Here is a 12,520-nt window from a genome sequence, read left to right on the forward strand (position 1 = left end):
GCTGTACACTTGTTCGGATGGCACACACTTTCGTCTAAAAATAAATCTACTTGCCACGCATTTGTCTTGCCGCTGATACCAAAAATCGAGAACACACAACTAAACGCAAAATTATACGAGCTGGCGAACGCATTTGCTGATTATTTGCAACTTGAGAATTTCTCCTCGGGGGTCAGTCAGTCAGCCAGTCAGCCAGTCAGCCACATTCAATTAGCTTTTAATATTTTTTGTGTAAATAAATGCTTGCCTGATTTCGGGTTGTTTTTATTTTATTTTAGTATTTCGACTGGGTGGTTCACTGTTTTGTTTATGCTGGTGATTCTGTCGTGCCGTTGCTGCTGATTCTGGTGGTGTGCTGCTGCTTTTCTTTATTAACAATATGAGCAGCAAACGTTGTGGAATTTATTTCAATTTATTTCAATTAACAACGTTGTTGTGGCTGCCGCTGTCGCTGCCACTGCCACTGCTGCTGCTGCTGCTGCTGATGTGTGCGTCAGTCGTCGCTGTTGCTGCCACTTATTGGGGGATGGATGCTGGCTGTTTGTTTGTTACTGCTCGAAGGCCTTGCAACAACTATTTGCTGCCACCACACAACGCACACAGAAATCTCCAAACGAGGTTCGGCAACACGGCAAAATTTACCGCACACATATGAGCATCTACGTATGTATTATTGTATCTATGTATGTACCTCATGTGCATGTATGCGTGCGAGTGCTTGCCAATGTGTTTGTGTGTGTGTGTGTGTATTATTTAAGCGGCAGCGAGAGAGACGACCGCAGCAACAAGCTCATTTCCACAATTTAAAAACACGACAATTTATTTCTAAGCTTTAGCTTTGTTTTTTCACCACTTGGTAGTTGAGTTTGTCCACTTGCCACTTGTCACCGTGCTGCAAGTTGCTGCTGCTTCTGCTAGCTGCTGCTGGTAGCTGCCACTTTCTGCTGCGTGTTGGCAACTCTTCCTTTTCCTTTTCGGATTGGTGTGCTCTCTCCTCGATGCGATTTTCACAACTTGCCCACAAAAACCAACTGTAAACGAACTAAATTTTCTTGCAAATTGGCGGCGCATCAGCAGCCAGCCTCTGCGAGAGCGCAGAGCAACAATTGCTTATGCTCTCTCTCTCCCTCGCTCTCACTCACGTATAGTGCACAAAGAGAGCATCCCTCTCTGAGGATGCTTTTGCTGTTGCTGTTGTTGTGGCTTTGCCCACTCTCTTCGGTGGGTTGTAAACAATCCGAGAAGAGAGAGCGCGCGAGAGCGAGAGAACTTTGGTAAAACACACATTTTCGCAGTTGGTTCTCTTATCGACGCCGTTTGTGGCAGCAGTGGCACGTTTATCGCCGCTGCTCACACCACTCCTCGCACTTTGTGGTCGGTCAGTCTGTGAGTAATTCCAAAACGCTGATTAATATTTTCCTCCTTCCGATAAGCGCGGGGCTCTAACATCAACACTCAACAGATTCGTCGCCAATTCCTGAGCGAGATTTTTGATTTGCTTGTCAGGGAATTCGTAGATCAGCTGTTTCTGAAACTGAAACCCACCGTCGAATTGTGTCCAGTTACTTGAGCGTCGTGCACATGTTGTATCAACGACATTTCTCCGACTATTTTAAGCTCTCTGGCTGTGGAGACTGTCAGTACATTATGTACATACATATGTACATCTGCTTTGTTTATTGGAGTTTGAATTCGAAAATGATCTCTTTCCAAGTATTTCCAATGCACACAAACAGCTGATCGGATAAGCTGTCAAGCTACAAAGCTGCTCATTGATCGACTCAACTAAATTGTGTTCACTTCGGATTGCCCCTAAATCACGAATATGTACATACCTACATACCTCCCCTGTTCGATACACTTAAATTGGGTGCAAGAGCACTCGCACTTACATATACTTATGTACATATATAACAAAGACGGTGTGTAGGGTGTGGGGAGGGGGGAATGAATTCGGCAGCTTGTACTTGGAACCTTATCAAGAGCTCGACTCAAACAAATAAACAAGAAAGAGCCAGTCGAACTAGATTACGAAATCTAAAAGGGCTTCGCACACACCCCCGCGGCAAGGGGTCCAGTAAATTAAACAAAAGAAAATCGATAGAGCCCAAAGATTGGCATAAGACGCGGCCTGGCTGCTGGGCGAATGGAGGAGATACGAACGAACAGAAGACGAGAACAAAAACAACAACAAATTGGACTACAGTGGAAACAGGCGATGAAGCAACAGCTGAGAGAGAGAGCGGAAGACTACGGAGAGCAAGGAAGGGTTGCATAAAATGATGAATTGGTAGCTAGAAATTCTTAGGGACAGACAGACCCAATCTACAACATCCACTCGCGAGCAACCGTTAACAATGGTGGAACACAGTTCCCAGACCAAGAGAGTGCCGTTCTCGCTGCTCTCTCTCTCTCTCTCTCTCTGACTACTTTGCATTTATCATCCAGATATTGTTCCGCTGTGGATGCTGTGGATGTGGATGGTGGGAGCGAACATTTAACAATGCGAACAAATACTCGGGCAAACAGAGAAAAAAGAGACTGACAGAATAAGCATCGCACTCACTCACAGAGACAACACACAACGCTCTCTCTCACATGCGGGCAAATATTCAATTTGCCACCGACTGCTGCAATCAACTTTATTACAGTGGAACCTCCAGCATAGGTTTGCCCCCTCCCACACATTTACAATTAAATGCTCTCGAATTAAAATATATTCTGCTAAGGAAGGAAAGAAAAAGTCTACTTGGTGCCCATGTACTTAGTTATCTATTCGGTTTAGTCTTCGGTCTAAGGTAGATCTTCTTACCTTTTGTAACATTTAAACAGAACACTTATCAACTTTGAATGGACCCAAAACCAAGTACTTTCTACTGAAGGTTCTACTGTACTCGCTGGCTTTGCTGCTCTTGTTTACTTATTTTTGTCGCCCGTCGCCGTAGTCGTCTCCCGCTTGGACATCTGAAAAATAAGCTTTAAAAACACTCTGATATTTATCAATTGCAGTTCTCTGGGCCACTCACTCACACACCCTTGCCGCACCCGCACCCGCACCCCACACCATGCACCATCGCCATTCGATTTGACTTATCAATACTCGTGTATATGGATGGACTCCCAACGCTCCCATCCATCCAGCCATTCAGCCATCCATCCATCCATCCATCCAGCCAGAGACGAACACGGTCCACAATTGAAATTAAATCAATTACTGCAATGTAAATCTGTGGCAAGCAAATATTTTTCGGCTCGCTCGCTCGCTTGCTCGTTCGTTCCGTGTGCGATTTTAATGGGGCAGCAACAAGACGTCACAGAAATGACAAATTGTTTCCACAGATAAGATCTGGGATGGGAATTACACAAATACGAGTATGCATGAATGTTTTACGTATGAAATATAAGCTGCAAAAACCGCACAATTTTGACCAAATTTCCATTTAATGGAGTCTACATATTTGGGAAAAAATTCTTTCAACCTATTTCGAGAATGTTGTCAATCCATTAGCAGGGAAATTGCATTGGTTAGGCAACTGTCCAGCGTCCATTCAAATATTCAGGCGAAAACAATTTCTGACAATGACAATCGAATGAACCGGAGACAGCCACACAGCAGACAGCAGAAGAATGGTCTGGACCATAAACATTTCATGGGCCACTTAAATCAATGAAACAATTTGCCTGCTAATTTCATTGTTGCCACTTGTAATTGCATTTGTAAGTGGTGCGTCAAACGATTCGAATATTTGTGCCTCAGAGGCGGCCGGCCATACGACAGAAAGTTAATCAAGATGTTTAGCCAGTGAAGGGCCAATTAATAAAATCAAATTCGAAATACTTAAAGCAAAGCTCATTAATGCAAAGGAGAGACTCGACTCCTGTCGCGGCATGCCCGTATCTGTAGCTGAATCTGAATATGCCGAATGTCTGTCAAGCGGATGGTCGACTCATGTGGATTAGGCCTAGGGAGTCGGTGGAGATAATATTTAAATGGTTTTTTAATGGAAACAGTTGGCAGTGTTCTGCCCTGCAAGAGACACACTTTGGAGAGGAAGGAAGAGCAGCGAGAAAATCTCTGACAAAGCAGATAAGCAACAGAATGCGAACGAGCGAGCCAGCCCCTGCAATCAGAGTGCGACTGCCAGCTGTCCCTCAAAGCTGCCGGGGCCCGGGTTGTCTCATCGGCTTATGAGTGGGAATCGGAGACGGAGGCGGAGGCGGATGGCTGATGGCGGAGCTAGGGTGGGCCTCAAGCCGCTTTGGCCTTAAATACTTCACCTCAATTTGCTCTGCCTTGGCCCCTGGTGGATCGCTTTGCATTGCCTCTGCCTCTGTTTTGCCTCTGATTTGCCGCTGCTTTGCATTGCTTTGCTCTGCTCTCGAACCGAGAGAGTCGTAAGTGGCTAAGAGGCGCAATTGAAATGGCCTGCTGCACCCCTGTCGCATTGAGTGCCTGATGCACAGCCCCGACCTGGGTCAAGCCTTGGTTTCGCATTCGCATTCACATTCCTCGTGTTTGGCCATAATTTTAAATATTTCACAAGTTTCGAGCTGCTCGCAAAACTTTTCCGCTTGGTCAAAAAACAGAAAAAAAAAAAAAGTTTCCTGCATCTGGCTTTTTGTGTGTTTGACTTTGACGACTTTTTCTTGCCGCTGGTTCTTGGCTGCTCTCTGGCCAATGCCAATGCTCAATCGCTACTAATTGGGCCAGAAAGTGAAGTAAATTTGCAGAGCCAGAGCCAGATTAGACCTGCCTGCTGCCCATTAAAAGTGTGTGCTCTTCAAATGGCAACGATAGACGGCATGCCCCATGCCCCCGCATGCCCAATTGGACAGCCTATCAATATCAATTAGCAATGCATGTGCCTGGCTTTTAGCCTATGATTTTTTTTCAGATATCTGAACAGATGGCCATCCCGATCGAACGCCTTTCACGGATGGGCAGAAACTGCCACCTGCCGCAAAGGAGAGTGCTCCACCTTTGTTGGCTAATTTCAATCTATTATGCAATGAATATTCATTCAACTTGAACTCGTCGATAACCTTTTCTGACTTGGCCCAGACCCACACCCGTGGCGTGCCCGAACCATCAGCTTTCAAGAGTCAAGCGCTCAATTACGTAACTTTATGTTTGGCGCACAGAAAAAAAATGTTTTATTTACTCTTTTCCAGCAGCATGGATTCCAGAGCCCAGCGAGGAAGGAGCAGGAGCAGCAGCAGCAGCACCAACCAAGGATCGCTACAATATTGTAATTTGGCTGCCAGTCCGCAAAGGGAACCGAAAGAAAACAAAGAAATCAGAGGAAAAATCAACTTTGTGCAAATAAATGCAAAATAATATTACGAAAAGTTGACCGTAAAAAGATGCTGGAGCAGTCGTGGAGTCGAATAGTCCGGGGATCCGTGGAGGGAGTCGTTGCACTTTGAGTGGATGGTGGGACCCTTCTGCAGCCCCTGCTGGTGCGCCTAAAAGCGCACACTTCATTTCTAAATAGAATTTCGCTCGGGTTTTTTTTGGCGCAGGCCAAAAGTTGTTCCCTTTCCGCTTGCCTCTCGTCTCCTTTCGCTTCGTTTTGCTTCCTTTCTTTTATTTTGTGCCTTTCCGCCTTCTTTTGGCCATTACTTGGCCATTGATTTCAATTCCATTTCGGCCATTGGCTTGGCTTGGCTTGCCTCTGTTCTCTCTCCTGTGTTCCTCTGTTCTCCCGTTTTTTCCTATACGGATATTATTTAATGTGCAATTTAGAAAATATGTTAATTTCACTGGGGTTCTGGGGTTTCTTGGCAAGCCACACGATTGGGGAGTGGGGCTGCTCCAGCGAACAAAATATTCAACTCGATTTCAACTGATTTTTCGTGAATAAATTTTATTATTCCATATGCTGGGACAATTGAAGGTCTGTGTAGTGTATTGGGGAGAAGGAGGGTAGAAAATTGCTGTCGAGTCAGCCGGGCAGGGGCGCTGGGGCCGGGAGCCCGGCTCTACTCTGTGTACTTTCCAGGATCAATTTGGTTCAATATTCCTCAGTTCGTGTCCAGTCAGAAGCTTAGTGGCGGCGGTACCGGATGCGGCGCACGGTCTTGTAGCGGTATCCATCCTTGGCCAGCTCGGTTCCCTCCTCAGCGGCAGCCTTGGGCTCAGCCTCGACGGGTGCGGCCTCGGCCGGGGGCAGGTACTCGCCATTGGGGGCACTCTCGGCGGAGGCCTCCTCGGCAGCGACGGCGACCTCACGACGGTGGCGGCGCAGCTTGAGGCGACGCACGGTCTTGTAGCGGTAGCCATCATCGCCCAGGACGGTCTTCAGCTCGGGAGCCAGCGACACCTCCACGGGGGGCAGATACTCGTTGATGGGCTCGGCAATCTCGGACACATCACGGCGGTGGCGGGCACGGAACTTGAGCTTGCGGACGGTCTTGTAGCGGTAGCCATCATCGGCCACTTTGGTGTCTCCAATGGCAGCAGCGTCGACTGGGGGCAGGTACTCCTGGCTGGGTGCATTGTCCACAGGGGGCAGGTACTCCTGGTTGGGCACCTCGCGGCGGTGGCGCAGCTTCAATCGTCGCACGGTCTTGTAGCGGTAGCCATCCTCGGAGAGCTGAGCGGCCTCGGCATCGCCAACAGGTGGCAGATACTCTGCCGAGGGTTCCAGACCCGCTGGATCAGCCGACTGGGCAGCTGCGAGGGCCACCAGGCACAGGGAGAGGGCACCAATGAAGAGTTTCTGTGGCACAAAAAAGCAGGAGGGTTATGCATTATGCATTATGCATATGCTGCAGCATGATGCTGCCAGCTGTGGATTCACTCACCATTCTGTAGCTATAGTTCTAGTGGAGATTGGCAAACTATATACGAACTGACTGAAGATGTTACTGTGTCGAAGGTATTGAACCCAATGATGTCTTGTTCCAATTCGCGTTGAGTATTTATAGCGAAACCTCCGATCGGATGTGGTATTTGAATCAGGTTTCATTACCAATCTCCGTGTTGGATAGAGCCAAGTCAAGTGTGCGTACAACAAAGCGATCAGCGGACTCTATTAACCACTTGGAAGCGACCGTTGGCAACCAAAATCAGTTGGGTTTGGGTCGTGCTCCATTCGCGGACGCGTCCGTCCATCCGTCCGTCCGCCCTCGACTCGTTTTCGGCCACGCACTTGAGCACAATTATTTTTGGATCTGGTTTTCAATCTGAAGTGTCTCTCCACATCTTGGACGAGTATCAAAACGATGATTTGTGAATGTTTGATGACGGTAATATGTGGCTGGAACCCTTTCCAAGCAGCCATCCACAAATGCAGCTGCTACTGTTTTTCGGGGCTTTTCTTGCACTCAGTTCCCCCAAAAGAATCATCCACCTGGGGGCACACTTTCCTCTTGGGTTTCCAGCGTTTTCTGGCAGTCCCCAGGTACGGTGCCCCTCCATTTCTAGCCACTTGACGAGTTCTCTGCTCAAGCATCTTGGCAAAACTCTTGAGATGTTCTCCGACCCGACCTTGAACATTGCTACACTTTCGGCAAATTTGTTTCCTGCTCGGGCACGAGTGGGCACCACTTGAGGCTGTTCATCGCATGATCGATAGCTTTTCCTTGTAGAATGGAAACGTTTTGTCATGTAATTAGAATGACGAGGGAATAATGTGGCAGTCCTCAAAGAATATTTCAGCATAGCTATAGACATCCTCCCACGGCGTCTCTTGGATATTTTTGGCCAATTTTTCTTTCTATTTATAAAGCATTCCAGCCATCAGTGTTAGTGTGGTTCCTGGAACTGCTTTAATCCCTAACTAGGAATTGCTTTAATGTATTCATCCACGTAACAAATCAAACCCAAATGTAAGCAAAAGCTACGTAGCATTCTTGTATTTTTTATGCGTGCATTTTATAAATATTTATATGTATGTCATAGGTATCCTTTCAGCCTCCTCAGCACCACACCCTCTCTTCTTGTCGCGCTAAGTGGTGCCATAAAATTTCGATTGGCACTCGACAAACACAGACAACAGGCAAATACAAATGATGACAGCAGCAATCGGCAGGCAGGCCAGGGCGGGCGGGCAAGTACAGTAACAACAACATGAGTAATATGCAACTCGGCCAAAAATTATGCATTAAACGGACTTCTGCCATTTAATTGCCACAGCAGCAGCCTCAGACCCAGCGCCTGTCCTGTGGCCCTCTGTCCCTCCTTTGCAATCAAATGATTGCTGGGATAAAATACAATTGTTTGCGCTCGGCATAAGGACAATGCCCGGCGGTGCTCTCGGCAATCGACAATGGGCCGGGACACCTTCGTGGAGGATATGTTGTGCATTAAAACGAAATTAAATGGATGCCACTGATGTTGCTGTTGTTGATACTGTCATTGTTGCAACAAGCGTTGCTGCTGCTGCATATTTTATAAGCGGCAAGCATATGCGAAAGAGGCGTGCGGGTTGCATGCTGTTTGCACTTCCCCTTTTCTGTTTTTCGGTTTTTTAGCCAATTTAAAACGCTCTTTGGAACGGGCCAGCAGGCCTACAGGTCGTATGCGTAAAATCAGCAGAAATAACAGTAATAAATCGACAGTAAAGCGCAGAGAATGAGGTGGGAAAGGCAGAACAGAACAGTACAATGGAAGGGCTTTGCTGGCTTTTTATGGGCGGAGCACAGATACCCTTTCTCTGGCTATATACTCCTCCTCTGATCCACGAACAAGCTGGGAGATGCGAAATATTTTCATTGAAAATGCAATGCCCATATGATCGGGAATCGCATTTCAATACGTGTAACCATCTTGTGGTAGCCTGCGCGAACAAACGGCTGCAAGCGCATCTCCCATGCATCGTGTGCCTGCCCCACTCACTGTCCTTCCCATCCCCCCCTCTTGATCTGCTTATGCGTGAGCTCATTTGTTCCATGCATCACCCATGCAAATGTGTCTACGCCCTGCCCTGCCTTTGACATCGCCGCCGCTGCCTGCGCCATGATAATGTGTCATTATATTAAAAGCTTTGCAAATACGCCACCTACCGGGCAGAGGTTGCATAACGGGCACTCCCTTGGCACTCCCCGCCCTCTCTCTCCACCACTGCACACAACCTCCCCTGTCCTTGTCCACCCTGTGGGCTGAATGCCGCAGCGCCGTCGCTTGGGCTGGAAATTTCATTAACGTTTCTGCTTTGTGGCTGTGTTGTGTTTGCCCATAAAACTAAGACGCCATTGGGAATATGCCTAAGAGCGAGTATGCAGAGTTTGTTGTTTCTCTCTGTGTGTGTGTGTGTGTGTGTGTTTCAGTGTGCTTGTGTGTGTGTGTTTGTGTGTTTGCTGCCTTCAAGTGCAGCCAGCAAAGTAGGCAATTAATTTGTTAATTGGCGTGAATATTGTTAGTCAAATTGATGGCAGTTGACGAGACTAAATGGAACTCGAACGGAGGAGTCGGACACTGGCCTGCCCGGAGAGCCCCCCCACACACTCCCTAGATCCTCCTAATCGGATCCCCGAGCTGGAGACATTTCAGCAGCAAATTGAGTTTTCGCACTAATTTAGTCAGTCGAGTGGATTTTCGCATAGGGTTGAAGTCCAGGATTGGTTTAATGAAGAGCCAGCCGATATTGGGTGTGCGAGAGCACGCATGTGGGTCTGCAGTCACTCCTATCTCCCGACACTTTATAACCCATTGGCATAACCCACTTAATGGCCCCATTACTCTCCACATTATATGATAACTTTTTGCACCTTTATTTTTTTTTATTTCTCTCTGCCCATTTGCATTTTAAATTTTATGCATCTATTTTTTTGTCTGTCCGCTTTTTTTTTGTTTGTTGTCTTTTTGAATGCCACACATGTCGTTGATATATTTTTGTTAGTGCCCTGCGCGGGAGCTGGCATTTTATGGCCTTTTGATCTTTTCATTATGGTCATCAAAAAACATAAAGGTCCATGCCATCCGCATCCCGAACCCTAACTCTGGGCTTTGTTTCCGTTTCCCGCTCCGCTGATTTGATTTACACAAAATGCCAAATGCGATTTTATGACCATGTTTGCTTTCCGCACATATATTTGGTGGCCTTGTTGCTGCGTCCCCACGGAAACCTACCGACTTAATGATACCTCCCCCCTGCAGGGTAACTGTCAAAGGAAGGAACTATCAAATGGTGCAAGAATAACTCAAGGTTTATTTAGATCTGCGAGAGCCCAAAAAAATAAATATTATTCGTACGAAATTAACTGCTGTACTTAGCTTAAAAATCCATTGAGTTCCAGTTGAGAGTATACCCTTGTACTGTTCGACGAGTACCGTGTGTACTGGGCACAATACTATAATCAAGAGGTGCGAACCATGCAACAGTGCGTATGATGCATTTGGTTAAATGGCTCGATGCGTCAATGTTGTTGGCTGAAATCTAAAATGCCTCTCAACCACATTTTCCCTCATATACCTACTATATATTTATATACATAGTATGAGTGTGTGTGTGTGTGTTTGTGTTTTGTGGTAGTGTGTCCATAGTGGTATACGTATAGCACGCATTTTTGTTTGTTTTATCAGCAGCACCTGCTGTGCTGCTCTGCTCAAATAAATACAGAAAATGTGTGTATTTATTTAGTTGGTGGTGTTTTTGTTGTGATGAGCCACGTAAAATGCAATTAGTGTGGAAAATGTGGAAAATACTTGAAAATGTTAATTGAAAATGAATGTTTATAGCGTAGAAGGGATCAGCTGACGGAGCATTCACGGACTCTTGGCCAGCTTTTTGCATGAAAAACGATCCCCCCCCCCAGTCATAATTATCGCTGTGCAACTCAACAGGGAACCATCGAAGCGTAGTCCGTGCATCCAAGTATTCCGAGTATTTCGAGTTCATAAATGTCATGTCCTTGCATGTAGCACCTGTCATCATCATCGTCGTCATTTACACCAACATCCGGAATGCGCTTGGCCAGAAGCGTCATCATTACGACCGCACAACATGCTTCTCTGGTCTCTGCTCACATTTTTTTTCCGCACGCTTAGCATATGTGGAAAATGTTGGCTTTATTCCCCCCGCCTGACTGAGAGGACTGTCCCTCGCTGCTGACAGTTTTTTGTGCCCTCGTCGATGTCAAACAATATTTATATACTCGCACTCACATCCTTCCACCCAGTCGCAGCAATCGCACTCGCAGTCGCTTTTCCCCATTCAAATAATGCGGGGATTATTTTCTTAATTGATGTTGATCGGCCTATTATATGCACAAGGCGCCCTCTCGTTGTCCACCCCCCCCCCCCACCCCTCTATTTCATTTAATATTAAATTTTTTTTAACTATTACCACGCTCTGTGGTCGCGCCAAAATGTACGCGCGCTAAAAGTTAATTTGATTTTGTGACCGCATGTAAAATTTTGAACTTTCTGACTTTGACAAAATTGCGGATTCAAATTGCATTGGGTCATGTGGGGGGTTTTGGGGCTTGGGGGCTTGGGGGCTTGGACGCTTGTTGGTGCGGAAATGACGGAACCAGAATCATTAGCAATTTTGGTTTATATTCTATTTGGGCAAATGCGAAATATCAGTTAATTGGTTTGAAGCGTGGAATCGAGGGGCTGTCAAGTACTTTGATTTGGGCAAACAGCAAAATGTTTTTGCCATGAAATAAATGAGCAAAACTGCATGTAGTATCCCCACAAAACTTGACTAATAAATATCAAATAAATAATGGAAAACTCACAGAGGCAGCAACACCAAAGCTGACCCTCCCCACCTCCCGCCCTGGCCATGGCTCTTCTGTTTCGATTTAGTGATAGTTTATAGACTTATGGAATATGCATGCAAAATGCAAATCAATATCCGGTGCGCTCCTGGACCCTGCCCTTGGTTCACGTTCCGCTTCCTGCTGCCCTCCCCGTGTATGCGTGTATGCGTGTGTGCGTGTGTGTGTGTATGCTTTACAGGATTAAGCACTTAACAACAATTTTACGCACGCACTTTAAATTAATTATGCATTATTTATAAATAAATGAAATGCACACGCACCGAAATCTTTTGCAAAGGATGTGCGCGTCCCTGGGATACACGGGATACATTCCCTGCTGTGCTGCGGGGATGCGGGGATTTTGTTGTTGAAAGCCGCAGGACGAACATGTTGCTCTTAAAATACTTTCCTAATTTTTCGCTAATATTTACCAGGTGGACGAATCCGCCAGTCGCGCTCCTTCTCCGCCCTGTTATTCTCGTTGGTCATTCGCTGCGCTGCGCTTCGGTTTCGTTTGGTTTTGGTTTTTGGATTGTCTGCCTCTGTCTGCCGCTGTCTGTCGGAAATAACAAATATTTAAACGTATTTAATTAAAACTCACAAATGAAACCACAAACGCAGAGCGCACGCAATGAGCGGCCAAAATGGCAGGGCGCGTGCCTCCTCCCACAATCCGCCCCTAATCCCTTGGCCCTTACCGGACATTTATTGTTTATTTATTCGCCTTTTACTGCAGCCCTCTCACTGCATCCATCGAATCTGATACTTTTAGGCCGAACATTTTATTTGAGCGCAATTGTAACGCAAA

General features: G+C 46.5%; 1 protein-coding gene across 1 annotated transcript; it reads right to left on the reverse strand.

The window, feature by feature from the left end:
• Nucleotides 1-5,853: 5,853 nt before the first annotated feature.
• LOC111079036 lies at nt 5,854-6,918 on the reverse strand. Its single transcript, XM_022374030.2, has 2 exons — nt 6,808-6,918; nt 5,854-6,722 (listed from the first exon to the last, which is right to left on the reverse strand). The coding sequence occupies exons 1-2, from the start codon at nt 6,808-6,810 to the stop codon at nt 6,048-6,050; spliced, it is 678 nt and encodes a 225-aa protein (XP_022229722.1). The 5' UTR covers nt 6,811-6,918; the 3' UTR covers nt 5,854-6,047.
• Nucleotides 6,919-12,520: the final 5,602 nt, after the last annotated feature.

The sequence above is a fragment of the Drosophila obscura genome, unplaced genomic scaffold (assembly GCF_018151105.1).
Source record: "Drosophila obscura isolate BZ-5 IFL unplaced genomic scaffold, ASM1815110v1 contig_170, whole genome shotgun sequence".
Classification (NCBI taxonomy): domain Eukaryota; kingdom Metazoa; phylum Arthropoda; class Insecta; order Diptera; family Drosophilidae; genus Drosophila; species Drosophila obscura.